The sequence below is a fragment of the Bos indicus genome, chromosome 3 (genome assembly GCF_029378745.1).
Source record: "Bos indicus isolate NIAB-ARS_2022 breed Sahiwal x Tharparkar chromosome 3, NIAB-ARS_B.indTharparkar_mat_pri_1.0, whole genome shotgun sequence".
NCBI lineage: Eukaryota > Metazoa > Chordata > Mammalia > Artiodactyla > Bovidae > Bos > Bos indicus.
This window is the reverse complement of record NC_091762.1, coordinates 34,340,055-34,367,689: the sequence shown is the minus strand read 5'-3', so window position 1 is coordinate 34,367,689 and position 27,635 is coordinate 34,340,055. Positions and strand designations below refer to the sequence as shown.

At 51.6% G+C, this 27,635-nt stretch overlaps 2 protein-coding genes across 6 annotated transcripts; both read left to right on the top strand.

Moving 5' to 3' along the window:
* Nucleotides 1-2,405: 2,405 nt before the first annotated feature.
* Nucleotides 2,406-17,124, top strand: SYPL2 (synaptophysin like 2). The gene is made up of 6 exons (XM_019956915.2): nucleotides 2,406-2,686; nucleotides 2,852-2,926; nucleotides 10,083-10,207; nucleotides 11,539-11,740; nucleotides 12,672-12,863; nucleotides 14,389-17,124. The coding sequence occupies exons 1-6, from the start codon at nucleotides 2,633-2,635 to the stop codon at nucleotides 14,533-14,535; spliced, it is 795 nt and encodes a 264-aa protein (XP_019812474.1). The 5' UTR covers nucleotides 2,406-2,632; the 3' UTR covers nucleotides 14,536-17,124.
* Nucleotides 17,125-18,829: 1,705 nt separating this feature from the next.
* ATXN7L2 (ataxin 7 like 2) lies at nucleotides 18,830-27,601 on the top strand. Of its 5 annotated transcripts, none has more exons than XM_019956908.2 (11): nucleotides 18,830-18,993; nucleotides 20,891-20,956; nucleotides 21,339-21,443; nucleotides 21,860-22,070; nucleotides 22,461-22,651; nucleotides 23,284-23,366; nucleotides 23,649-23,902; nucleotides 24,724-24,919; nucleotides 25,055-25,176; nucleotides 25,651-26,446; nucleotides 27,453-27,601. In XM_019956908.2, the coding sequence occupies exons 1-11, from the start codon at nucleotides 18,867-18,869 to the stop codon at nucleotides 27,465-27,467; spliced, it is 2,166 nt and encodes a 721-aa protein (XP_019812467.2). In that variant the 5' UTR covers nucleotides 18,830-18,866; the 3' UTR covers nucleotides 27,468-27,601. The 5 variants fall into 5 exon arrangements, with proteins under 5 accessions (XP_019812467.2, XP_019812465.2, XP_070642065.1 ...); XM_019956906.2 differs by having other exon boundaries at nucleotides 22,365-22,651; XM_019956909.2 differs by lacking the exon at nucleotides 18,830-18,993 and adding an exon at nucleotides 20,211-20,714 and having other exon boundaries at nucleotides 22,365-22,651.
* Nucleotides 27,602-27,635: the final 34 nt, after the last annotated feature.

Genomic DNA, 27,635 nt, shown 5'->3' with positions numbered 1-27,635 from the left:
ATTCATAATTTTCTATTCTTTTTCTAAAGAGAGTGCTCAAATTGTATAAACTTTAGTCCCCACAAAACCTGGATCTGCTTCTGGATCATCAGACTTTTTTAAAAAATGAAATGGAATAGAAAATATGAAAGCTTTTTGTGAAACTTTTGTTTCCATTTATATCATGGATCATGACATTAAAATGTATTTCTTACCAGCATTTGTATTAAAAAAGAGAAGTTTAGAAATGTCTTGCTGTGAAGCAACCTAGGCACAGATGCAGAAGGACATATGTACACATGTGATGCAGGACTGTTTGTGAGAATAGATGTTTGAAAATAACCTCAATGTCCATCAATATGAGAATAAGTGAATACATATGGTATATGTATGTAGTGGAATTCCTTATAGCCAAAAGGAATGAACTAAATGTACGTGCATCAGGCTAGATGACTCTTACAACCTTATGTTTACAAAAAAAAAAAAAAAAAAGCAGAGGAAGGATACCTAACGTATGATATTGTTTACATATAGTTTAAAACAATCCGAAAAACAATACAATGGTGAATGTGTGTTATTTCTAGATACAGTCATACAGTCATGTATATAGTTATATATATATAGAGAGAGAAAAAGCACTAAAATGTACATGAGGCTAACTAAAAACAAATGCAGGATGGGATAGTTGTTACTTACAGCAAGGAAAAAGGGAGAGAATGATATGAGGGTACACCCAGGGGTTCAATTTTACATGCAATTTTAATTTTGTTTTTAAAGAATAGATTTGAGACAAATGAGGAAGAGTGTTAAAATTTCACAAGGCTGATTGGTGGGTATGTGGAATTTTGCTGTGTTATTCTGATTCTTCTCTGATTGCATTGTATTCCACATGCATATTGTTCTTGACATTGCTAATGAGTGTATTATTTCATGTGTGTAGTGTGGGTATTTACATACCTTATACCACTTAAGCTGCTGATCACTTTATGAAATAAGGACAGAAATTATTATCCCTATTCCATAGAAAAGGAATCTCTGAGACTGCAGGATAATTTATTAACAACTGGTTTGAGGAGGGGGGCTTCCCAGGTGGCACTGTAGTGAAGAATCTACTTGCCAGTGCAGGAGATACAAGAGATACAGGTTCAATCCCTGGGTCTGCAAGACCCCCTGGAGAAGGAAATGGCAACCCACTACAGTATTCTTGCCTGAGATACGCCATGGACAAAAGAGCCTGGCAGGCTACAGTCCATAGGGCCACAGAGTTGGTCACAACTGAGCATGTAGGCATTCATGGATTGGGGACTCACTCAGCAGTTCCTTGCTTAGCCTAGATTTGCATGCAAGTCCACTGGAGAAATTCCCTTCAAGCCCAGGTGACTTGACTCCCCTCATTGACCACCTCCAAGCTTGGAAGGCACTTACTTAGGGGACAAATCGCATTAATAATAGCTAAATGTTCCCTCAGAAGTCATTCTGAAGTACCAGAAGGGACTTCCAGGAATGATACTCAGGCGATGGATACACATTTACAGCCAATTTTTAGAAGGTGAAGGCAGTTTCTTTGACTATATGCCCCACCCCCATCCCCACTGGCTCGCTCAGTGACTTTGGACAAATCACTTAACCTCTCAGTACTTAACATTTACACTCCTGTAAACCGAACGTGTAATATGCATCATTACTTATTCCGGCTCGTGCAGAACCCAATTTGAAAATTAGGGACCGGTTTATGGTGGATCGTAAGTAATAACGTCAAATTTTCAACACAATGTACATCTTCTGAGCCCTCTCCATTCCTCAAAGACTATTTTTCCCTCTCATTTAAATGGCAGTGGCTATTTTAAAGGAGGCTGAGTTTATACTTTTCAGTGATCCATAACTTTTACATCACTAAGGTAAGAATGGTTTTTGCTGTGAAAAAATTAAAGCAACGCCTAACTAGACAGCAAAAACTGGATATCTTCTATTGCCCTTTTCATCTGTTCTGGCTTTGAAGATTTGGGGAGAAAGCAGTTTGCTAACCAGAAGTTTTAGAACTTTATTTCAGCACTGATAATAATGCTTTGATGAGAATGCTTTAGGTTCTACATGTTGAGGAAGAAGAAAGGCACTGAGAAGTTCCAAATCCAGGAAAGTTGGGAAAGATAAACTTGGGAGCCGGTGACTGCCAGCGCCCCGGGCCAGTTCCCCACTTGGGTTGTGGGTCGGGTGGCCGCGGTGTCTCGCTGACCCCTGGAGGTTCTGGCAAAGAACCGGAGCCCCCTCGCGGCCGAACTGCCCGCAGAGGCCACAGGTCCCTTTAAGGAGTCCCGCGGGCAGGGACCCGGGAGCTAAGGGGGCGGGAGGACGGCTTGAGAGCGGGCGCCACGTGACTCGGCTGCCAAGTTGGTTCGCGAGTTTGACAGAAGTTTGAATTGGACTCGGGGGCTTTCTGCAGCCGGCCGGGCAGAGCGGCGGCCGCGGCCTCGGAGAGCGCGAGCAGCAGCGCCCCCCGCGACTCACCCAGCCAGCCTGGATCCCGGGCGGCCGACGGCCGCTCCAGCTCCGGTACCGCCCGCTTCCCGCGCCGCGGGTCAGCAGCCCTCAGCCCCACCACAGTCCCCGCAGCCCCCGCAGCCCCCGCGCCGCGCCCCGGCCCCGCTGCGCCAGCATGTCCTCGACGGAGAGCTCCAGCCGCACCGCGGACAAGTCGCCGCGCCAGCAGGTACTCCCCTCACGCCCCTGAGGCTCCCTCTCGCCTCTCGTCCTCTACCGGGGTGTCGGGCCGACCCTTATTCCTCCCCTTCTCCCGAATGTGAGTGGGAGAAAGAGGGCAGCGCCCTCCCTGGTCCTCCACCGCCCTGACCCCGGGCGGGCTGTGTCTCTGCAGGTGGACCGCCTGCTCGTGGGGCTGCGCTGGCGGCGGCTGGAGGAGCCGCTGGGCTTCATCAAAGTTCTCCAGTGGGTGAGTTGCAGCCCCAGCCGAGGGCTATTTCGGGAGCCTGGGCTGTGACGCTGACCCTAAGCAATGTGGCCGGAGTTGGGGGGTGGGGTGGGGAGGTGCTGCGGCTGGCCGGGCGGAAGGGTGGGGGGCGGCGACAGGTGGGCGGGGGAGGGGTGCGCTGGGGTTGCTTCTCCAGCACTTGGTGGCAGGAGGGTGAGGAACGAGGCATGCGGAGTCCCGGATTCAGTCCTTCTATGTGCAAGGAGCTTTTGCCCAGGGCGCTCACATTTCACCCGGGCGAGAGGACCCGGGTGTAACCTTTCCAGAACTCTGATCCTGCACATACCACTCCTGGGTGGCGGGAGGGGGGAGGAGGACAAGGGGGACGAGGAAAGCTGCGGAGGGCAGAGGAGGGAAGGAGGCAGGCGACGGGTACCATCCTGTCCCCAGACCTGCCAGGGCCTGACTGATCCTGGAGGTGGACTCAAGGGACAGGGTCCTGGCTGGCAGGCCTGCTCTATTGAGATCACGTGTAATCTGCGTTGCTGTAACTGCGGGAGCAAGTGCGTGAATGAATGAATGGATTTCATGGCCCGAGGATGAAATAAAGAAAAGAAAAATAAGACAATAAAAGTCAGCCAAAACGTGCCTTGTAGACTAAGATATGGAGAAGGCAATGGCAACCCACTCCAGTACTCTTGCCTGGAGAATCCCAGGGACGGCGGAGCCTGGTGGGCTGCCGTCTATGGGGTCGCACAGAGTCGGACACGACTGAAGTGACATAGCAGCAGTAGCAGCAACAGACTAAGATAGAACATTGAGCTGGAAAGCTGGGGCCTTAGGATACAGACCTGGACCTGCCTTTTCTATCTACTTGACCTTGGCAAAAATCTCTTCTTTGGGCTTCAGTTTCCAATATTAATCAAATGTTGATCAGACCGTCCCTAGAGTCCCTTTCTGCTCTAAATAGGTTGGCATGCCAGAACATTACCCTGATTAGACTTATTCTGTGGCCTTGAAGAAATCATTTGCCCAGGGCCTCAGTTTCCCTGTAGTGGTATAGGGGAAACACCATCTTCTCCTGCCTGACTGGTACTTTGAGACCTTAGCATGTTCTCTGTCCGTCCCAGTGTATAAATTAGGATCCTGGACAGGTGCAGTCACTCTTTCAAATTATAAAGACCTGTCGGGAGCATTTAGCGCACTATCAGAGAAGAGATTTGTTAGACAATCCGCACACCAAATGGTGTGTGAATAACTTAATTAATATGCTTTCAGCACAAAATTCAGCTGGGGAATAAGTTACCATTAATACTGAGGAGGATTGAGTTCTAAAGGGCTTTTAACTCACTGGAGACAGGAGTTAACACTGTGTCACTGATTCGTAAATCGTCCTTTGGATGAGAATCATCAGATCTGGAATTTAGAAGCAATAGTGCATTTGGGGTTATCTTCCCATATCTGACACCCTGACTGGGGCTACAGGCCAGACTGGGGAGCTCCCAAGTGCAAACTCTGGGACCTAGTGGGGACTTTCCACTCTCCCTACTGCCTCAAGAGCATTTGGAATAACTGCTGACTGAGCTCTTTCACCTCTCCTCACTTCCCTGCTCTGACGCACCCCTTGAGTATCTGAGGGGGCCATGGAAGAGTAATCTTAAGGCTCTGTGTGTCTGCTATCCAGAGCTGGGAAGCCATTATGAACAATCCAGAGGAGCAGAACTGGAAATAAAACAGTACGGTTTTATCATTAAACTAGACAATTGGATCTAAGGGAAATTTGAGAAAGACTGTCAAGGGATGAGGAAAACAATGAGGTTATTAGACCACAGAATCATCCTCCATGGGGGGCGGATTCTGAAAGGCTTCTTTCTTCAACCTTTCTATCCTTTTCCCAAACCTACCCCAGCCAACACCCATAACATTTCTGTAAGGCTGCACAAAGCAATGCCTGGTCTTGTCCACAGTCAGCTCTGATCCCTAAGAGTTAAAACCTGTTTGACTTTTAAGATCCTCAGTTTCTTAGAGAGGAAGTTATGCTTTTCTCTCATAATACTCAATCCAGGAGTCCATGGCTAGGCTCTGAACTCAGCTTTCATTCAAAGGGTAGCTTCATAAAGAGATGCTTTGCTTTTACTGCCAACCTGGTAACCTGAATTCAAAGTGAGTTTCACTTGCCCTGAGTCTCTCCAGGTGAACACAGGTACTGGCCCCAGGAACCAGCACCAAAATGACAGTGAAAATATCATTTGGGACTTTTTGCATATTTCCTGCTTGGAGGGATCAAATACTCCTGTCTCGACAAAGGGAAAAAAACACCACACACAAAGCTTGCAGTTATTGTAATGATAACTGAAAACTCTGTTGTCACTATTACCAAAAAAGCAAAGCTTTTACTGGAATCCTGGTGAGATAAAGTAATGTTATTCTTCTATTAGCATATCTTTTTAAAATTTTAACATGAACTAATCTCACCTCAATTTCAGTTCTGGGGTCTCACTGAGTCTACACTAAGCTAGGCAAAGAACATGGGCATATACCAATTATCGGAGAACTAGTTTTTCTCAGCTTTCTAGCTATGGAAGCTGGGGTAAGTGATGAAATCTTTATGGGTCTAAGTTTCTTATCTGTAAATGAGGGTAAGATACATCTCATGAGCTCTCTGGAAAGATTACAGAAAGCAATATCTGTAAAGCATTGGAGCATCTGAGAAGACCATGGTGAGCCTGGCAATCCAAGAGGTATTCAGTAAGTATTGGTTCCCAGACCTCTCATTCTCCCTAACTTTCCCCCTTATGCAGACTGTCAGCTAGACTTGTCCTTTGGTAAGATCATTTAGATGTTACTGCCAAATCCCTATTCTGTTCTTGTTCATTAGCTAAGTTGTGTCCAACTCTTTGTGATCCCATGGACTGTATCAAGCGAGGCTTCCCTGTCCTTCACCATCTCCTGGAGTTTGCTCAAACTCATGTCCATTGAATTGGTGATGTAATCCAACCATCCCTACCTCTGTTGCCCCCTTTTTCTCCTTATCCTCCTTCTCCCCTTTAGCCCCCTCTGAGGGTAAGGTATGAATCGCTTGGATTATTCAGTCACTGTTCCAATGAAGTGAAAGTGAAAGTTGCTCAGTCGTGTCCAACTCTTTGCAAAATGGAATTTTCTAGGCCAGAATACTGGAATTGGTAACCTTTCCCTTCTCCAGGGGATCTTTCCAATCCAAGGATCGAACCCAGGTCTCCTGCATTGCAAGCGGATTCTTACAAGGGAAGCCCGCTGTTCCGATAATGTCATATTATGTTTAACTGGGCATGCCCTTGATCAGTAACTCACCTTTGAGGTACCAAAGTCACTTATTTGGCTCTGGGGTCTCGGTAGTGAAAATAAGGTATTTCAATAAATATGGAGAATTCAAAAGCACACCATCAGAGTCTGTAACAACCAATGAGATGATTGTGGGAATAGGCTTTGGGGGAGATCTTGTCTTCCTTGTGCTCTGCGCTAAGTGGAAATGTTAGTGTTCTCAGGACTGACAAAGGTTATCACCAAAAAGCAAGTCAGCACCAAAGTGGAGCCTCATCCTTAAACTAGCAAGGTTATTCTTACATCTTTCCAAAAGAGATGCAGAGGCAGGAGAAAGAGGAAGAGGAGGAGGAGGAGGAGAGTGTGGCCACTGCTGTTCCCAGCAATGCAGGCCCATGAGGAAGAGGGCTAGTTGGTATCAGAGCCCTGGAGATGCCCCTTGTCTCAGGGTCTCCATCCTTCCTTGGCTTCTGTTCTTCATGACCAGCTTGGTGCCTAGTAACAGGGGTGATTACTGGTCTTCTGCACTCTTCCCTGTGGCTCAGTCCCCTGATACAGTTCAGGAAAAAGGCATATCTGGTGCAGAAAGGTGGAAGGAGCTGGGAAAGCATCTTTCTCTGCTCCTGCATCCCAAGGTGCACAGCTACTTCCTCCCTCTTTGCAATCCTCCCTGCACAGACTGGAGATATCTTTTTTCAGCCTTAATAATTCTGTGATCCTGGGTTATGTTTTGGCTTTTATTTGAGCATGACTCCTTTCTGGATGCAAACTCTTGAGAGCAGGTACTGGTCTTATTCATCTTGGATTCTGCAGCGTCTGGCACAAAGTAGATACTCGATAACTCTTTGTTGATTAATGAATGGATGACATAGAAAGAGCAGTGAACCGGTAATCAGGAGTTGTGAATTCTAAGCTTGGCTCTCACATTGGCTAAATGTGACCTTGGGAAAGTCACTTAATCTTTTGGGACTTCAGTTTCCACCTCTATGAAATGAGACTGTTGCGCTTGATAATCTCTGAGATCCTTTTTGCTCTGCTGTTCTGTGAACCTGAGAGATTTTCCCGAGATTCCACCATCCATTCACTTAATAGCAAACTGTCATCTGTTATCTGACACCTTCTGACTGTGTTGTTCTGATTTAACCATATATTCTGGTTAATAAAATTATATAAGTTGTTTAGAGACTCCTGACTTTCAAAGAATCAGAATAGAAGAGAATACAGTTAATACTAATGTTACTATGGGTGTATTTTGCCCATGGAGGAATCATAAAGCAGGGTTCAGGATTTTTAGAACCTCAAGCCTGTCTTCTGGACACAGCAGAACTTTCTGCAATGATGGAAAAGTTCTATAATCTGTGTGGTTCAGCATGGAACCTACTAGTCACATGTGTCTAGTGAGCACCTGAAATGTGGATAGTGTGACCGAGCCACTGAATCTTAAATGTTATTTAATTTTAATTAATTTAAATGTAAATAGCCACATTTGGCTAATTGCTACCATAGTGGATAGGGAAGCTCTAGGGTACAAGCTCCATGAAGACAGAGATTTTGCTTTTCTTTTTTGTTCACTAATAAGTCATATTGCCTAGAACAATGCCTGGGACATAGTAGATGCTCAATAAATGACATCTTTCTGTAGCTGGTCAGGAGTGCCAGTCAAGAGAGTGCTGGTAAAACAGAAGCTCCATAACTAACTGTTTATTGCCCTAGGTGAGAAGTGCCAACTTTTAGGGGGGACCTATACAGAGCCACTCACTAACTGCTAACAGTAAAAATATATCCAACTGTCTGCCCTTCCTAGAATGGTACGTCCTAATTGTGTCCAGTTCTGGACACCAGAAGCTAAGAGGAACAAAGAAACTTCCATGAGGACTCAGAACCACAGAGCTGACAAAAGATTAGAGAATCCTTATGAGGGTGAGCTAGAGGAGTGCCATGGTTATGCCAGGGAGGCCACTTGGAGTATGTAAAGGTAATGATGCAGAGGTTTTGAGTGACTTCCCTTCAGTTCTGTCAAGAAGATGAGCAAACAGGGTTCTACTGTGGCCTCTGTAGTTTAAGTCAGATCAGGAGGTTATTCAGGCACTGGAGAGAGATTATACTATCTCCTTTCCTGGAGGAGTGTTAAGATGGAGACAATTCTTGTTTGTTCGAATTAAACCTCCTAGAAACAGAGAGGTACCCATTATGACCTTTAGAGAGGGGTCAGTGGCTCCAGCCTGGAGAAGATCTGCCAGGCCAGGCGATGCAAGGTGGGGCAGTGGCACCGGACACCACCCATGGCCAGAGCGCAGCTGCTGGCAAACCCAGCCAAGAACACATGGAGAGAGCTACCCTCAGAGTGAGAGAACCACAGAGCTGGAAAGGCCTTGGGATGGCCTGCTCCAAACCTCTCGTTTTACAGATGAGGAAACTGAGATGCCGAGAACAGAATGGCTTGTTAGAGGTTACTGGCTCATTAGTGACAGGACCAGGACTAGGACCCAGATTTCCAGACTCCTAACCCAGTTCTCTTTTCCTTCCACAACACTATCAAGCATTAGCAAGATACCATGCACACAACTCTATTCTATCAACTCTGGATGCAGGGTTGGGATGTGAATTAGCTGTCTTCTAGGTAATTCATGTCTGAGATACTGAATCACAAAGAAACATACAAAAAGTGAACAATTAACAGAGTAAGCTCACTGCTTAACACAAAGGATTATATCATGCACAAGCCAATGGTAAGAACACAGGAAATGGGGCCTCAACAGATGATGTGGGAGAATAAGAAATTCCAATTTCTCACCTTCTTTTCTAACCAAAGTGTGTGTCCCCAGGAAGAAATTAGAAAATTGTAGGATGAGGAAATTCCATTTCACTCAAGATAGGAGGTTTAGTAACATGTGATGAAAGGTGAAGAGGAAAACAATTCAAGTAATCTGAAATGCCTTTGGTTCTCAACACCGAGAAATGGCAGCATCAACAGATTATAAAGTGAAACACCACTGGGGAAATAGCAAAGGCTGATAAGGCAAGTGGAGGATACTTTTCTCTGGGTTTGAGCCAGGACTGCTGGTAACCCAGCCAGCACTGTTGCTGAAGGAAAGGTGCCTTTAGGGGAAGAGAAGTTAGCTGGTGGTACCGTGGGACAGCAGCCCAGCCCCTGCCCCCTTGGTCCCTCTGAAGGCTTGGCAGAAGTGGTCCCCTCCAGCTATATCTCCACTGAGGCAGGAAGTCACTGTAAGTTAGCAAGAAGGTAATGACAAGATTGAATGATGCCTTCAAAGGAGAAATGGAAAGAATTCCATGCATGCCTGATCTCAGTTGGCACAGGGGAATTTCTAGGATGCCTCTCCCTTGGGGAGGAAATTCAAGTGCACCTTTGAGATAGAAGTTTCTAAAGCCTAAATTGCTTTGTGTTAGTCATCATCTTAAGGAGGCTATCTGTGGTCTCCAATGTCACATCCAGTGGGGAGACTTAGAAACTGCCCATTTCTCCCTCTTCATTTCCCTCCCAGGTAGCAGTCAAAGTCAACCCTATGCATTTGGCTATTTGGTCCAGCATCCTGTGCAGTGAACAGAGCACCCTGAGGCTGGGAGACCAGCAGAAGCCACGGGTCCCTGGCCAGAAGGGACTTGATTAAAGGGACTCCTGGGAATGGCTAACCACTCCAGTATTCTTGCCTGGAGATTCCATGGACAGAGGACCCTAGTGGACTATAGTCTGTGGGGTCAAAAAGAGTCAGACATGACTGAGTGACTTTCATTTTCACTTTCACTTGGCCCCATCCCATATCTGTACCTGCTAGGAGTGAGAGGGTGGTTCAGAGGGATAGATCTTGGCCAGTTGAGACCTTCTGACTCTCAATCGGGCTTCACTCTCTCTCAGCTCTTTGCTATTTTCGCCTTCGGGTCCTGCGGCTCCTACAGCGGGGAGACAGGAGCAACAGTTCGCTGCAACAACGAAGCCAAGGATGTGAGCGCCATCATTGTTTCATTCGGCTATCCCTTCAGGTGAGCATGAGCTGATTCTGACCCAGCACATCCTCTCTCATTGCATTGGGAGGACCTGCATGGTCTCTTCCTCCTCCAGAAACCTAAAGACCTTTTGTTGTGTGCCACTCCAGTTTCAAATAGAATTACAAGGCACAGGCCCTTCCTGCCCTTTAGGAATTTCAGACAGGAGAAGGCAATGGCACCCTACTCCAGCACTCTTGCCTGGAAAATCCCACGGACGGAGAATCCTGGTAGGCTGCAGTCCATGGGGTTACTATGAGTCGGACACGACTGAGCGACTTCACTTTCACTTTTCTCTTTCATGCATTGGAGAAGGAAATGGCAACCCACTCCAATGTTCTTGCCTGGAGAATCCCAGGGACGAGGGAGCCTGTTGGGCTGCCGTCTCTGGGTTGCACAGAGTTGGACACGACTGAAGCGACTTAGCAGCAGCAGCAGCCAGAGAAAAATATAAGGGAAACTCAGATAAACCCTTGTTTTAATAATGTTCCAGTCTATGAATAACCAATAGCAGGTAATGACAGCTCCTACAGAAAGAACCCCACTGTGTGGGGTGGAGACTTATAGGAGTCTGGGCTAGTTGGGCAAGTCTCTTCTACCCTCCATAGCCTCCTCCCTGCCTTGAAGGTAAGGAAGGCTTTCAGTACTCAGATCCTAAAGAGCTGAAGGGGGACACTCACCTGTACCACCAGAATACAAGGAGGCACACCTTGACCAGGAGGTAGAAGGGAATACTCTTTCCTGGGTATCTAGGAGCTTAGAGAAGGGGGAGCCCAAGTGTTCAGAGGAGAATAGGGACAGGGCTCACCTCTTCAGAAATTTCTAGTAGCAGCATCCAAGTTAGATCAGCTGTCTCTTGCACATAATAGTGTGTTTGTTTTTGGTCTAATGTAGTCTCACTGGGGGACTTAAAGTCTGAGAACGGGTAATTCCAATCTTAACTTGGGCACAGTGCTTTCCCAGGGGCAGAATGAAGCTGATTCCCCTGATGGTTTGGCTGACAGAAATAGATGAACTATATATATTGTGGTTATGACTTAAAGGGTCCTGGAGATACTTGGGAATACAGGGTCACCATGTCTGGGCAGGATGGATGAATGTGGGGTGGTGGCCGAGCGGGAGGTAGAGTTTGGCCAGAATTCCAGGGAAATTCCTGTCTTGACTCCAAGGTTCCCTCCACAAACTTTCCTCCCTACATGCCCCTCTCGGCTCTGCAAGAGTCCTTGGGTGTTAACCGGAGCAGGACTACCCCTGGGGCAGGGAGGGCCTGCTGCTTGCACAGGGAGAGGATCGCCCTGAGCTCAGGGTTGGCTTCATGCCACCTGCAGGTTGAACCGGGTCCAGTATGAGATGCCCCTCTGTGACGATGAATCCACCTCCAAGACCATGCACCTCATGGGAGACTTCTCTGCCCCCGCCGAGTTCTTCGTGACCCTGGGCATCTTTTCCTTCTTCTACACCATCGCTGCGCTCGTCATCTACCTGCGTTTCCACAAACTCTATACGGAAAATAGGCGCTTCCCACTGGTGGTGAGTGGGCACAGCCAGGAGGGATGGGGTGGGGAGGAGATACTGAGGAAGTGTACATCCTGGGCTGAAGACAAGCATGGCAGCTTTCCTGGGTCCCTGACCCTCACAGGTGAACCTCCCCGATCTCCCTGGCAGCTCTTTGCTGTTGGTCCCTTTGGGTGCTGGGGCTGCCAGGTCCTTGGGCCTGTAGAAGGCCCACGTCTCAGGGCTCTGTGTCTACCGACTTCCCATCACTTGCTCTGCTCACAGGAGGCACAACAGCTTCAGGAAGCAGGCTCTGGAGTCAGATTTGCTTGGGTTCAAACCCCAGCAATGTCCCTTACTAGCCATATGCTCTTGACAAGTTATTTAACCTCTCTAAATGTCAGTTTCCTTGACTAAAAAATGGAAAGAAAACAATAACTATCTCACTGTTTTGGAAGGATAAAATATCTGGTATAAGAATATCTAGTATATAGTTAGCCTCCATAAGTGCCAGCTATTATTAATACTATTTCCCCTTTGCTTTCTCCTTATCCTAGGCATGCAAGGTGGAAAGGGTGCCTTAGGGGATCCCCACTTATCTCCTGCAGTCTGCCCTAACTCTACCACCAGGTGTAACTGAGCAATGGTGATCAAAGCAAAGGCTGGGGCAGGGGAACGTGGTGCGTTTAGGCTGCTTGGGCTTGGGGATGACACTGACCAATGGATGACTTGTTCCCTGACCTCAGTTCTGAGGGCATGGGCAAGGGTAGCCCTGGCTGGCAGGATTCTCTTGATGGCAGATTCCCCAGAATGATCTAGGCTCCCTGAGCCTCCAGGTGTCAGGTAGGATGGGAAGAGGCAGCTGTCCTGGGACCCCAGGATCACAGTGCGTTAGGGCAAGAGGAAAAGAAGTGCAGAATCATGGATTCCTTTCTGACTGTATTTCCTGTCCCTCTGCTCCTCCCAGGACTTCTGTGTGACTGTCTCCTTCACCTTTTTTTGGCTGGTAGCTGCAGCTGCCTGGGGCAAGGGCCTGACTGATGTCAAGGGGGCCACACGGCCATCCAGCCTGACCGCCGCCATGTCTGTGTGCCATGGAGAGGAAGCAGTGTGCAGTGCCGGGGCCACACCCTCCATGGGACTGGCCAACATCTCCGTGGTGAGAGTTGTGGCCACTAATGGGGTGTGGGGGAGGCAGCACTGTCCCTGATGCCCAGGCCAGTCACAGCAGTAAGGGCTGAGAAGAACAGGGAGGGTGTCCTCACAGCTGGTATCCCCAGCACCTGCAGCCAGCACATCCCCTCTGCTTCACGCTGGCTGCTGGCCTCTGGCTGACCCCAAGGGACATTTGGGAAGGGCCACTCAACCTCCCATTTCTTCCCTCTTCTGCCCTCTGCCTCCCATTTCCCTCCATTCTCCCCACCTCTTGGCATGCTCGTTGAGACCACCTCCCACTCCTCCTGTCTCTTTATGTGTATGTGTGTGCACACACATGAGCACATGAAGAGGGCGCCTAGGGCTGTGGTGGGGCTCAAAGCTGGGAGCTGACCCAGAGTGCATGAGAAGGAGCTCCAGGCTGGACAAGAGTTTTGGGCAGTGGTGGGTCCAGCTGGTATGCATGTATTGGCCACCTTAGTTAGAACATCAAAATATCTCTATATCAGTTGGTAGATAGCTGAGGCCTTGAGTTTTGCAAATGTACCCCTGTCATCTCAGCCACCTCAGCCCTGCCCTGGAAAGCTTTGGCTTAAACATCCCCAGATAGAGACCTGGGTTCAATCCCTGGGTTTGGAAGATCCCCTGGAGAAGGGAAAGGCTACCTACTCCAGTATTCTGGCCTGGAGAATTCCATGGACTGTATATCTATGGGGTTGCAGATTCGGACACGACTGAGAGACTTTTACTTAGGGAAATCTCTCCCTGAAAATGGTCAAAACATCTCCAAAGCCCAGTAACTGAAAGGTTTAATGGCTGGTACACCAGGGAGCTTTCTAGACCTTGCTGGAATTTTGATGATAGGTTCCACCTCCCTGCACCCCCCCCCAAGACTGTACTGTAAAAATGTTCACGTACAGTGAAGTTGAAAGAATTTTTACAATGAACACCCACACACTAATCAACTAGACTGTACCATTAACATTTTACTAGACTTGCTTTATCACATATCTATCTGACTCTGTTCATCTATCAATCCATCTTATTGTTAATGCATTTCAAAGTTAATTGCAGACATCTGTACACCTCCCCTAAATACTTCCTGCTGATAGTTTTTTAAGTATTTTGAGTAAATATTTGGATAGAGCCAGCTGGGTGGCTGCCCTAGGAAAGGAGCACCTTGGACAGCTCTGGCCCCGCCCACCCCAGGAGGCCCCAAGGATGCTGGGCGAGGCTCCATGAGAGCCCTTGCTCTTTGCTCTGCTTTGCATGATGCTCCACTCCAGGAATCACATTCTCCCAGCGACCAAGCCACAATTTGGGTGCATGCTGCAGACAGAGTTAGATACCTTCATCAGAGAGCTCCTTAATGGGTGATGGCCCTAAACCGTGCTCCTCTGTCTTTCAGTCTTTCTAACCCTCTGTGCCTCCCTCCCTCAACCTCATGCAGGCATCCCTCCTCCCTGTTCCCACAATGCCTTCCTTCCTATTCTCACGACCTCCCTCCTCCCCCTACCATGTCTTTGCAGCTCTTCGGCTTTATCAACTTCTTCCTGTGGGCCGGGAACTGTTGGTTTGTGTTCAAGGAGACCCCGTGGCATGGGCAGGGCCAGGACCAGGGTCAGGGCACCAGCCCGGAGAGCGCAGCTGAGCAGGGAGCGGTGGAGAAGCAGTAAGCAGCCCCCAGCTACTCCCGAACAGAACAGCACAGAACAGCACCTCTTCAACCACCTCCGGCTTCCAGGACCTCCCTCTTCCTTCTCCTCCAACTTCCCTCCCCCATCATTCTGGGCTTTGAGACGTCTTCACTGATGGGCAGGCACCAGCTGTCGGAAACCTGGGCAGCCCTCCCAGTGCCTTCCTATCCCTCCTCTTCCTGGAGTCCCAGATGGCAGGAGCTCAGCGCTTCTTGTCTACTGCCTGGACCCAGGCATCTTCCTTGGGGTCTTACATGTACCCTCACAGCCTCTGAGAACCAGCCTCTGCTGCAGGCAAGGGCTGGGGTCAGGAGACCTGAGACTGGTTCCTTGCTGCCACTTCTATCGATCTGTCCAGCTTCAATAAATGTGGGGGGAGGGGAAATTGGTTGGCAGCCTTCTCCCTGCTCTCTTGCATGGAGTGCCCACCAGTGGTTTAGTGACCTCTCTTCAGTGGCTGTCATCAAGGCCCCATGTCTGCACTGACCTGACATCAGTCTGAGCTCAGTATGTTCCCCACTCGCTCCTCTGGCCCCTGTTTGCCCACAGAGTCCATCATGTTTGAACCCAGGAGGCTGACTTGCCTAGAAAACAGCCTTCCAGAGGGTCCCAGTTGCAACTGAGTTGCAACTTGAACAAACAGTAGCCAGGAAACTTGCTGGGATATCAGTTTTTTCTATTCCTTTAGTTCTCCCACCCCTCCCTGCTGGGGCACTTTCCACCAATACTCTCAACTCCTACTTGCCCTAGAAACTCTACCTTTCTCCCTGTCCTCCTTCTTGGGCTTGTCTTACACTTGGGACACAAGATGAGGGGGTGAGGAGGCTCTCTGTTTCAGCCCTCCCCACCTCCTGCCTCTCTGTCCAGCTCCTTTCCCCAGCCTCTTGGATCTGAAGCATTCAAGATCCCTTTCTGAGTCTGTTCAGGCCTTCCTTTCATTCCTGTGGGGTCAGCTAGGGGCTCTGGAAGGAGGAAAAAGGACCATCACGAGTCTAAGCTGCCCCAGAGCCCCGGGACATGGATGGATGGGCCCACTTCCCCTTCACTCTCTTCTTTTTTTTCTCCTCCCTGCTCCTTCTCTGGACGCTGGTTCACATTTCTCCTTCTCACCTTTATGAAAGAATATGCCCTCTCACTTTGTCCTCCATTCCTCCTCTGTCTCCTCATTTTTTTCCAGGCTCTATCCCCGCACCCCTCACCCCCACCTCAGTCCAGGGCAGGCCGATGCTATTGGTGCTTCTTCACTTCGGGACCCAGTTCCATATTTGTCCTTGGTGTGTCTCCTCTTCCTGATACCTCCTTCAGTCCCTCTCTGGACCCCAGGGCCCAGGAGTCACTGCTGACTGGATAAGGGCCACCTGCCTCCCATGCCACTCAAAACGTTTCAGTCTGCCCTGGCCATAGAGCTGCCCAGGGAAGAAGGACAAAGGCAGATCCAGCCATTTTCCAAACCAGTGCCAGTTAGCCCATTTGTCATCCCAAAGGTGGGTGTGTCCTGTGCCAGTTTCTCCTCAGGACTGAGTCAACCCCTCCCACCTCCTCACCTTCCTCAGCACCCTCCACAGTAACATGTGCATTACTGGGGAACCCGGGTGGCAGGACCTTTGACTTTGGGCCAATCTTTTGGGTCAGAGTTTCCCCGCTTGATAGGGGAGTGTGAGATTTATATCTTCAAATGCCCCAGATTCCTTCAGTGAAAAATTAGGTATTTTGTTTTTTTAGCTTTCAGGGAGAGGATTTGAGGAGGGAAGCTGGGAGATGGGGATGAGGGTGTTTCTAAGTCTGAACCTCTCTCTGTCCTGAGCTGTCCCTGTGATTACTCAAGGACAAGGTGGGACAGCTTTGCCTGCAGCTCCAGAGCCTCAGAGAACAAAGGGGTTCCTTCATGGTTCTTCAGGTTGGCCCCTGTGAGGGTCTGTGCGCAGCTTCTACTGGAACTATGTTTCATTCTGTGTACGTATTTATAATTCATCTGAAATGTGATGGATAAAGTGTTCTCATTTGGGGGGCCTAAGTTACTAATTGGCCCTTCAGCTAGGGAAAGGGGGTGGGTAGGTATACACTCCTACCAAGGACTCCTAGCCCAGAGCTCTCCCTTGGGCCAAGAAGGCTCTTTTATCCTCTTCAAGTGGCTGGCTTGTTCTCAGCCAGAAGAGCCTTGATCTAGGCTATGGCCTCTCTCTTCATGGCCATCCTAAAAGGAAAGGCTGCTTCACCTCATTACTTTTAGAGGGCTGGACTGTCCTCAGAGGACTCATGTTCCCTCCAACCAGGGCTGGCATCACCACTTTGCCTAGTGGGGCCTGAGGTAGGACAAGGTGTCTGGTTTCTCCAGCTGCCGGGAGGAAGCCAGCTGGCAGGGCACTTGCCTTTGCCCTAGTAAATTCTGACCCTGCCAGGATGCCCACCTTGGACCTTTTCTGAACACGAGTTCCCTCCACTATTATGGTCGTAGATGTCCTTCTTCTGGGATTGCAGATCAGGGGTGGGGGGAGAATGTTGCATGTTGTTTTCTGGTGCTTGTCATTATACATATGAATAAACAGTGCTTCAAGCATTTGCCATGAAGGAGCCAAGAATGTAGCCCTTATGGGGATTTTTTTTCCTCCTCCCCTTGCTTTAAGTTCTTGGACAAATATCAGCATTTTCAACCAAAACATCATTCTACTCCTCTCCACTCTGCACTCCCAGCGATAAGAGTCTGAAGGCTGAGTTGTTCCTGGCAGACCCCAGCCTGGTGACATCTCCTCAATCCAAAGTAACTGAAATTCATTAATAAATTTAGAGCAAACTCAAAAGGCAGGAGATAGTGGCTTCCACAATGCTGTTTCCATTTGTGCTCTCCTACCATTTGTGACCTAATCTAGCTTCCTGTCAGGAGTTGAGGGCCTTATGCATTGCCCTCTTAACCTTACAAACTTGCACCTCTATGCCCCTTCTGACAGACAGTTATAGGCTTCATTTATAGTCCCTTGAAAAATACACTTGGGCACAAAATTATGCTCAATGTCACCAGATTTGCCAATCTCCTAGGAATCATCTATGGCTTTCAGGTTAAGAAGCTCTACCATCAGAGATCATCCTTGAAGTACTTTAACATTCCTTGGGTGAAAATGAGAAGACGCTCAGAGGTCTTGAAGTCACAGACCTTGACTTCTTTGCCTCCAGTTTGGTTTCCCCTGAGATGAAAGAATGAATACGGGGTGAGGTGTAAGGGAAAAGAGAATTAGGATCTCTTTTCCGATGTGATGGGGTAGGGGACAGGCTTTTGTGTCTTGAGTGTATGAAGGTGAGAAAGAACGTTATCAGCTGAGGAGAAAGATGTGGGTGATTAAGGTATCAATATTTTCTAGGCCTTAGCAAGGAAAATAACAGATCTGATGAGAAATCACCCTATGATGAAGCTCTGGTAGCAGCCCTGCCAGCACAGAAAATATTCGTTAGAAAAAGAAGCCAAAGTGATGGATGGAGTCGGGGTCCAACCAGGATTTGGGAAGAGGCGATACAGGGTATCGATCATCGATCGCAGTTATCAGAAGGGGAGAGACGCATCACCAGAGATGCTGCAAACACCAGCAGCCTCGGGGCTACCCCAGTTCCGGGGCTGGCTCTGGCTCACAGATAGCCTTCTGTCATCCTGACAGGTGATCGTGGTCAGCTCAGCTAGGTCCTACCAAATCCAGAAAACGCTATTCCAACCCTCTGCTCTGCATCAGGGCAGCGTGGGTTTCCCACAAAGACACACCAGAGTTGAGGATTCTCCCCCACTCCAACCCCTGTGTCCTTCAGCACATCCTACAGACCCCCTCCCTTTGCCCTTCTGATTCATAGCGCCCACCTCCCTGCACCTACCCTATTCGATCTACAGGGAAGCGAAGTCGATCGTGGCCGCCAGCCCGAGAAGGGGAGCCAGCCAGCTGGCGGAGGCACGGCTTAAAGGGGCATCTTGGGCAGAGAGGTTTGGGACTGGGGTCTGTGTGCAGTGAGTTTAAGAGAGGGGCTGGTAGCAGAAAGAATGTGTTCACAAGGGTTAAGAGAGGAGGTCCTGAGGCTTTGGTCTCTTTCTCCCCCCGCAATCATGCATTTTGGAGGGGCTCTCGCGGCAAGTTCAGTAGGCAACAGCACCACCTAGCTGACTACATTTCCCAGAAGGCTATGTGGGCGAGAGACTGAGAGCCAGACGAATAGTGCTGCACTTGCGCAACTGAGCTGGAAAGGTGGGAGGGAGAGGGGAGGCGTGCCCGCGGCGGGGATGAGGGGAGGGGGCCGCGCGGCGGCGGCGCCTGGGCGGGCGCGCGTCCGCGGCGGTGATGGCGGTGCGTGAACGCGCGGCGGCAGCAATGGCCGCTCTGGAGCGGCGGGTGCCGAGTCTCGATGACTTCGCGGGACAGAGCTGGAGCTCGTGGGTGGAGCGGGCCGATCTGCCCGCGGCCGATGGTGAGTGAAGCTCCCCTAGAGTCTGAAGACCCCATCCCTGTCTCCCCTCCCCCGCTCCGGGCCCCCGCCAGCAGAGGGGAGCTGCCGACGGGAGCCGCCGTCCGGCTCCCCGGCCCCCCAAACAAAGGACCCGCCGGGTCCTAGTGCCCGCCTTCTCCGCCACCTTCGCGCCTCCGGGTCCTAGCGCCGGCTCTCCGCCAGCAGCCCACCCTGCCCACCTCTGTCTCTGCCGTCGCCCAGTACCTGCCCCTACATCTGCTTTCCTTTATGTTTCTAATTGCCTGCTGTCCTCCAGCTTCCGCCCCTCCTGCACCTGCCTCGGGCTTTCCCCATCCGCAACAGTCCTCTCCACGTGTTTCCCACGCACCCCACTTCTGTGCCCCCCTCCCAACCCCCCTTGTTCCGTCGCCTTCTGCCCCACACCTTCTGCTCCTTTTCGGCGTTTGCCTGTCGACTGCAGTGCCACTGGACCCCCGCCTCCTCCGCATTAGTTCATCGGTCCATCCATCTATCCATCCTCCCTTCCTCCCTCCTTCTGTCCATCCATCCATGCCTCCAACCCCTCGTCCTTTCCCGGGCCTCTTGCCCTACCTCCCGGGCTCTCTCCCCTGACACCCACCTTCTCTAGGCCCCTGAGTGCTTTTGGTGGAGCAGGCTGACAGCCCCTTTCCTGATCTTTGTCTCCTGGGCCCCAGGGGGCATCTGGCCTCGTGGTCTTTGGGGTGACAGCAGGCATCACGCCCCTGAAGAAGTTTGCAAGTGAGAAGAGGTGGAGGAGGAGACCACATGGAGCCGTCTCTGATGACACTTGTTCTCTTCTGAGACATCCAACTCCCAGCTCAGTTCTGTCCATTACTGCATTTTAACCGACTTCAGAGTGGGGGCTGCCCCTTGTCTCTTGCATACCTAACCCACCCCCCCCCCCCCCTCACAGCTGTAGATTATATAAGACTCTCAGTATTCTCATTCTAGAAAGGGGCAAGTCTGTTAGTAGGTGTCAGAAGCAGACCTAAGTGGGAGCCTCAGGCCACCCTAGAACTGCCCCATGCTGGGTGGGCAAGGATGGGGCCATTGTCAGGGTCTGGGTGCATTGAGAACCGGAAATGGAATCAGACGGGTTTGGTGACTCAGAATTGATTTTTTTTTTCCAAGGGACAGGGAGGGGGCGTAGAGGAGGGAGGGGAGAGCAGTAAGGTAGGGGGATGGGGAAAGAGCTGCTTTGCATAGCTAAGATGTTTTTGTCATCAACCCAGAAACTGAGGTACAAGGGCAACCCTTGCCCAAACCCCCTTAAGAGGAAGAGGGTTTTCGTAGCTGACCAAGGGGACTTTGAAGATGCTGAAGGGCCCCAAGATAGCAGTTTCTCTGCTGTATGGCCATCCTGTCAGTGCAGGACCTGAGTAACTGGGTGTAACTTTCACAATGGCATGGCAACCCAAGTGAAACAAAATTGAGGTTGGGGACCTGGGAGAGTATCTGTTTGGGATGCCACAAAAAAGCAGAAAGAACACATCTGAGAAATGTCAAGGAGGGCCTCAGGGATCTGTAGTAAAATAAGTGAAGGACTGTTCCCCATTTACATGGGGAAGCAGGCCCAGAAAAGAGACAAGTACCCACAGTCACCCAACTAGTCAGCAGTGGGATCCTGAACTGCACCTTGGAGTAAAGGAGCCACACGAAAGGATCCTCGAGGTGGAGCCAGCTTATTCCAGAGGCAGCAGGTGAAGGAAGAATGACCACTTGAGAAAGATCCACTGAATGGTTCTCTGGGTGGTCCTGAGCACCGGGTGCTTGTCAAGAGGCAGGGGCTTCCTCCTGCTTGGCCACAGCACCTGGTCGGGTTGGAGATGGGCGTCTGGGATGGGAGTGGTCCTTCTGAGCTGTGTTTCTCCTCCAGGGGCTGAGTTGGAGGAGAGTAACAAAAACCCGAAGAAGTTGGATGCCATGACCCTCATTAAAGAAGGTGGGAGTCGGCACACATTAGGGCTGGGGCCCAGGGCAGACAGGACCACCTTTCCTTCTTCTACCACCACCTAGGAGGTGGCTGCAGCCGGTGAAGCAGCCAGTCTGGGCATTCTCACTTTGATAGGTCTGAGTCAGCCTCTTCCTCTGGCTCCTGTGACTTACTGAGGGAGATCCTAATCATTGGTGTTTGGTGCTCTCTCACCTGAAAGCTTGCATTCTTAGGGATTGGTTAGATTGAACTCTGGAAGCATCCATCATAAAGCCTGTTATATCAGCTGGGAGGGGAAGTGTCATCTGAGTGGTGGGTGGGTCTCTTCTCTGATCTTACAGGGAAACACTGGCATCCCCAGCCCCAGTGATAAGGGCTTCTGTCGTTGCAGACATGTCCATCTTCGGGCACTGCCCTGCCCATGACGACTTCTATTTGGTTGTATGTAACCATTGCAGCCAAGTGGTGAAGCCTCAAGCTTTCCAGAAGCACTGCGGTGAGGGGAGCCCTAGGGAGGAGATAGAGGGAACAGGGGAAGGTGGAACTTGGAACTCTGAGGACAGGGCCAGTTGGGAGGTCACGTGGGTAATGGAGGGAGGCTTTGTGAATAGGAAGGTGGGGTGGGGTGGAGCTTCAGACATTGTGGTTGGTTGGGATTATTGTTGAAGCAAACTTCTAGCATCTGGTGGAGTAAAGTTCTAGCATCTGGGAAGAGCTAAGAGGTTCAGGAAGCAGAGTCCTAGAATTTTCAGTCTTGAAGGTGCAGATTCAAAGGGGAAGGAGGCAAATCTAAAACCTAACATTCGGAAACTGCAGATTCTCTATCATAAATCTGTGAGCAGGGTTAGGAGGATGAGGCAGGAGGCAGTTAATAGCACTCACCTCGATTGCTCTCTCCTCCTCCTGCGACAGAAAGAAGACATGGGCCCCTCAGCAAGCTCTACACCCGGGCCCCACCTCCACCTCCAGCCCCTGCCAGCTCTCAGAAATGCCATGTAGTGAATGGGCAGGGCCCTGCTTGTAGGGGCCCAGGTTCTACCAAAACCTCCTCCAGGGAGAAGGGCCAGGGGTCTCGCAGCCGTGGCCATCAGCCTCCTGAGAAGACCCAGAAGGACAACCTCTGGTAAGGAAAGGCTGGAGACTCCCTGAAACAAGCCCTGACCACACAGCCCAAGGAGGGGTTGACACAAATGGAAGCAGCCATGGGGCGATGGGCACTGCTCATGGTGGGAGGGAGCCAGCTGTCTCTGCAGCTCCCTTCCTCTTGCTCCAGGGAATATGGGATTCCCTTGCCCCGAGTTCTGCACCCCTGCAGGAGCCCACCCAAATTCCGGGAAAGGAGATGGTCCTGGGCTAGAATCCGGGGCCCAGACCCAGCCTCCCTACCTCCCAGCCTACACCGTCTCTCCACGTATAGCCTTTTCGTGCCTGTGGTGAATCTGGAGAAGATGTCCAGTCTTCCGAAGCCCGATGGACATGGAATCAGGGTGGCCCCGCCCTCTGCTTTCCTCAGCCAGCCAGGTGGCCTCACCAAGGACTCCCCTGGAAAAAATCCCATGGCATCCCCTTCTAAAGAACTTCCTGGCAGAGAGAGCATCGAGATAGCCCCCAGCGAGGGTCCCAGTCACCGGACTGAAGGCAGCCCTTCTGAAAAGGAGCCTGGTGGGGCCAAGCTGCCCCCTAAAACCCACCGCAAGATGGCTCGTGAGTAGTCATGGTCTTGGGGGTCAGGAAGGTAGAGTGGGGACTCCTTTGGACAACTTTGTCCTTGGGTCTGATGGAGAGGGGGTCAGTGAAGAGGGGGCTTGGCCATCACAGATTGCTGGGGTACAGGGACCCCTGGTCATCCCTTGACACGGGCACTCACTCGACCTGCTTGCTTTCTTGGAAGATTCTCTTCAGTCCAGCTGTCCTGATTAAGGCTGTGGGAGCCTGTGCCCAAGGGTGAAGGTATTGTTCCTCACCCTGGGCTATGGACCTTTATCTTTTTTCTCACCTAGATCCAGGGCACCAGAAACCTCCCATAGCTGGTTTCCCTGGCATTCCAGATGCCTGTGGCTGCTCCTGTTTCTTGGTATATGTTGCTCTTTTTGGGGCTTGGAGCCCCTCAAAGGATTCTTGGGCTGGTAATGGGGACGGGATGGTTCTTATGCCCAGCAGAATGCTGCTGATGTCCAGAGGAGTTTGTCTGGAAGGCTACAGCCGCAGACTTGAGAGCCAGAGGCTTTCCTGCCTTAGGCCCAGCTCTTCCCAGGCCTTTGGCATGAAGATGCCAGACCTTCCCCTGGGCCTCCTCTAAGTGGCTGTGGGGTTCATGGGACCTGCTTTCCCCACAGGGAAGGAGTGCGACCTCAACAGGCAGTGTGGGGTAATAAATCCAGAGACCAAAAAGATCTGTACCCGCCTTCTCACCTGCAAGGTAAGCTCTACTCCCTCTGCCTGGTGAGGGAGAACATGGACCCTGGGAAGGGAGAGGAAGTGCGATCTTATCCAAGGTCCAACTCAAGGGATGGGGATTAAGCCCAGACCAGGGATGGGGAGAAGGGGCTGCCCCAGTGGGCCCAAGGTAGGGACAGCAGGCAGGGGGGTGGCTCCCAGATCCCCCCCTAATCTGTCTGCTTGCCTAAGCCAGAACACACTGCTTCCCCTTCCCCTGCTCAGCTCACACCCCCTCCCCACCCTCCACCCTGCTGTGTTCTAGATCCACTCGGTGCACCAGCGCCGGGAGGTCCAGGGCCGAGCCAAGGACTTTGACGTGCTGGTGGCAGAGCTGAAGGCCAATTCCCGCAAAGGGGAGTCTCCCAAGGAGAAGAGCCCAGGGCGCAAGGAGGCAGCTCTCGAGCGCCCCTCCCAGGAGCCCCCCGCCTCAGTCCAACTTGTGGCAGCAGCAGCTGCTCCCAGCGGCGCCTTCTCTGCTCGTGCCAAGCCGACCTACCCCTACTGTGCACTGCCCAGGTAGGTCCAGGAGCCAGCACCCATCTGACCTGGGGACGCTTGGCCCCAAACCGTCAGGGACCCCTGGAGACAGGCCCCGGGGTGTCCTGGAAAATGCTGCTCACTCCACCCTGATGTGGGGGAGGAGACCTGGCAGTGATGTGGAAGCAGGTGATTTCCCCGCTGCTAACCTGGCATACTGCAATACCCCTGCCTCTCTGTAGCGATCCAACACCCAGGATAAAAACACTCTCCCAGCTGCTCCCACCAGGCGAAAAGTCGTCATCGGGGAGCCAGAAGGGTCAGGGTCCTGGGTGAGGCAGTCCTTCTGTGTATTTATTCACTGGCCCCTTCGTGTGCAGAGGCTGCGCTGGACCCGGGGGAGAGCCTGCCTTGCTGAAGGAGACACACACCCATCTCTGCCTGTAACACGAGGGGCAGACACGAAACACAGGCTCAGCTCACAGAGAGGCTCACAGGAATATGTGATGCAAGAAGGGGGTTGAGAAAATTGACTGGGTTGACCCGAGCTGAGTGCAGTTACACTCAGAAGATTTTCTGGAGGAGGCGAATCTGGAGCAGACTTTCCCCCTGAGGATGCAGGGCCTGGAAAGTGAAGGGGCTGGGGAGAGAATCCCTTGGGAGCTGTGGCCCCTGATCTTTCTGGCTCTTGACTCTCTGAGCTCTGCTGTCCCCTCCCTCCCTGGCCCCCTTCCTCTTTGTCTGATGGCCCACAGGGTGTCTGCCCTGGCTTTTTGAGCTTGGTGGGTTCAGAGACAACCCACTCCCGCCCCCGACCCACGTCTATCACATTGCTCTCACATCCCCTTTGGCCCTTCCAGGTCCCGGGCTTCCTCTGAGAGTGAGTTGGATGATGAAGGCCCTTGTGGTGATGGGGATCCAGGCCTGTTCCCCTTCCCCCTGCCCCGGGGTGGGGCCCAGGCCTCCAGTGAGGAGAGTGAGGAGGAGGGGACATCTGATGAACTCCACCTCCCCACTGACTGCCATTATGCAAACCGGCCTCCTCGGCCACAGGCGGTAAGGACCCAGGGGGCTGGGGGTGAAGGGGCAGCCCTCCTGGCCCAGAGTGTGGGAAGGAGGTCCGATTCTGTGTGAAGGTACCCTCCCTGTATTTCAGGCACCGGTAACCATGTACCTTCCTTCTGCCTCCAGTTCTGCACCTTTGGGAGCCGGCTGGTGAGTCCAGGATGCTACGTGTTTAGCCGCCGGCTGGACCGGTTCTGCTCGGCCCTGAGCTCCATGCTGGAACGGCACCTCAGCTCCCACATGTGGAAGTGAGTCTCTCGGCCCCAGAACTTCCCTCCCTGGGTCCCAGGCACTCATGGGCTTCAGAAGCCCTAATTCTTCACACATACCTAGAGACGTGGCTTGGCTATTGGCCAGGAAACCCCCAAGTAGGATGAAGAGGAAGTGGGGAAACTTGGCGGCCTGGAGCTAGGCTAAGGTCGGGCATGAATGGGTCGTCTGGGGGTGGATCTTAACTCTTACCAGTACCTTTTAGGTAAGTAGGGATAGGGGATGGCTAACCTGAGATTTACAGTGAGATTCTTAAAGCATCTATATATTAGTTCCATCTCTGTCTGTCCCTGGGCCTTCTTCGTGTTCCTCAGTTCCAGCATCTCCCAGAAGATGGCAGCACCACCAGGGTTTCTGGGCCATTTCTCCATGGGGCGGAAAGGCTGTTGTATATTGGTAGGGATGCCCTCTGGCTTGTTTGGCATCACAGTGGGGCTCTCTTTTTGCCACAGGAAGATCCCACCGGCGGCTGAGCCTCCATCCCACCTTGTCAGCTCCCTCCCATCTGCTCCCCTGAGTCCATCCCCTACGGGCAGCAGCCCTCGCCTTCCAGGCCCACCTCCCAGACCCACCTGCCCCGCCTCCACGCCCCCCACCAAGGACAGCCTTGTCCCCAGCTACCCTGCAGGCTCCCCCAACGTGGCAGCCGCCTGTAGTCAGGCGGAGTGCATAGGCGGGAGCCAGGCCATCACCTCACCACTGCCTGCCAACACGCCATCCCCGTCGTTCAGCAAGCTCCCACCTTCCAAGGCCAGCAAGTCGTCCAAAGGCAAGGACAGGCTTGAGGTGGAGGCTCCTTCTCGAAAGCGAAAGTTATCGCCCGGCCCCACCACTTTCAAACGGACTTGCATCCTGGAGCCCACTGGAAAAGGCAAGCCCTCTGGATGCCGGGGCCTCACAGCCAAGACTAAACCTGCTCTGGGCCTGGGGCTTAATGGGACGGTGGGGCCAAGAGTGAAGACGGCAGGGCCTCTGGACTGTCGGGGTTCCCCTCATCAGCCCCCCACGCCAGTCAAGGCCTCTCAGCTGGACAGCCAGGGGGTGGCTGGACATGCGGCCAAGGCCCTGCCGACCAACTGCCTCTCTGAGGAGGAGGTAGCCAAGAAGCGGAAAAACCTGGCCACTTACTGCCGGCCAGTGAAGGCCAAGCACTGCCAGGCCGGTGCCCCTGCTGACGCGGCCTGCTCTGTGCGCCGCAAGAAGCCGGGTCCGGCCCTGGCCTTTGAGGAGAAGTGTTCTACACTGCAGGTACCAGCCCGGCTCCCTGAAGATCGGGGGCGGGAAAGGGTCAGGATGGATGAGGTTGGCGTGCCCAGCAGGAACCTGACAGAAAGAGGTGCCTAAGTAAAAAATTTGTGCAGGGAGGGGAAGACTGGGGAAGTTGAGAGTTCCTGGGCCATCTTCTCTAGGAAGAGGTGACCCCAGCTCTTGCTTGATGGGCCTTCCCCTTCCCCAGCCCTGTCTCTTGGGCTAAGGAGATGTTGCCTCTGCCTCTCCCCCTTCCCCAACTTTTGCTTTAATTAAAGGGCCACTATCTGAATTGGCTGTGGCCCTCACTCCAGGAACTGGAGCTACCTCTGTTCCCTGAAGGAAAGGAAGTTGGACTCCATGAGCTCTGATAAGAAAGGTTTGGGCAGTGGGGTTGAGCTGGGGTCCCAGAGCTGTGGCCTAACACACTGGGCACAGGGTGGGTGGGCTGGTCTTGTTCGTTGGTTTTGTGTTCGGGCATTAGGGCCTGAAAGGGCAGGGACACCACCCAAGGTCCCCATATGCATGACTGCCCACCTTGCACATGTATCCACTGCCAGGTTTTCAGGTGTCAGGCAAACTCTCCAGGGTTTCCAGTAAAGCCAGCAGCCAGATTTATTTGCCTCTTCTGATGGGAGCCCTGAAGTAGCATGCTCTGAGCTTTACATATGATCTTAGCCAGGAAGGATGAATTGGGTGGGAAGAGGGGATGCCATCCTGGTTTAGGCACTGACCAGGTGCATCCCAACACATTTGGCACCCATATGAGAGTAATAATAAGTTGACAGTTGCCCAGGGTTTGAGTGTGTTTGTGTCCCCCACTTGCATGGGTGATCTCCAGACTGCCTCTGCTGGGCAGGCATTTATCCTCCCCCATGCCTAGCTTTATGCAAGACCAGCAGGAGGAAGTGGAACCTTAGCTTTTATGGCCCACATAGTTCACTGGATAGGAGGACAGGTAGACCCCCTAGCCTGACCCTGTCTCTTGCCTCTTGTCTTCCTGCAGTCAAAAGCCCATTAACGAGAAAGTGCCTGCCCACTGCAATGGAGCCGCCAGCACCTCCTCCCCTCCAGATCCGGGCCCCAGGCTGCTGCCGCTTTTTATAACTTTATATTATTTTTTTTAAGAAAAAAAAAAAAACCTCTTTAAAATACCTCAAGACTGTCTTCCTGTTCTGTTGCTGCTAAG

Coding starts and splice junctions, on each gene's coding strand:
- SYPL2 (XM_019956915.2), top strand. CDS start 2,633: ATGTCCTCGACGGAGAGCTCCAGCCGCACCGCGGACAAGTCGCCGCGC. Junction 2,687..2,851: donor ACAAGTCGCCGCGCCAGCAG/GTACTCCCCTCA, acceptor GTGTCTCTGCAG/GTGGACCGCCTGCTCGTGGG. Junction 10,208..11,538: donor TCATTCGGCTATCCCTTCAG/GTGAGCATGAGC, acceptor TGCCACCTGCAG/GTTGAACCGGGTCCAGTATG.
- ATXN7L2 (XM_019956906.2), top strand. CDS start 18,867: ATGGCGGTGCGTGAACGCGCGGCGGCAGCAATGGCCGCTCTGGAGCGG. Junction 18,994..20,890: donor CGATCTGCCCGCGGCCGATG/GTGAGTGAAGCT, acceptor TTTCTCCTCCAG/GGGCTGAGTTGGAGGAGAGT. Junction 22,071..22,364: donor ACCCAGAAGGACAACCTCTG/GTAAGGAAAGGC, acceptor CTCCACGTATAG/CCTTTTCGTGCCTGTGGTGA.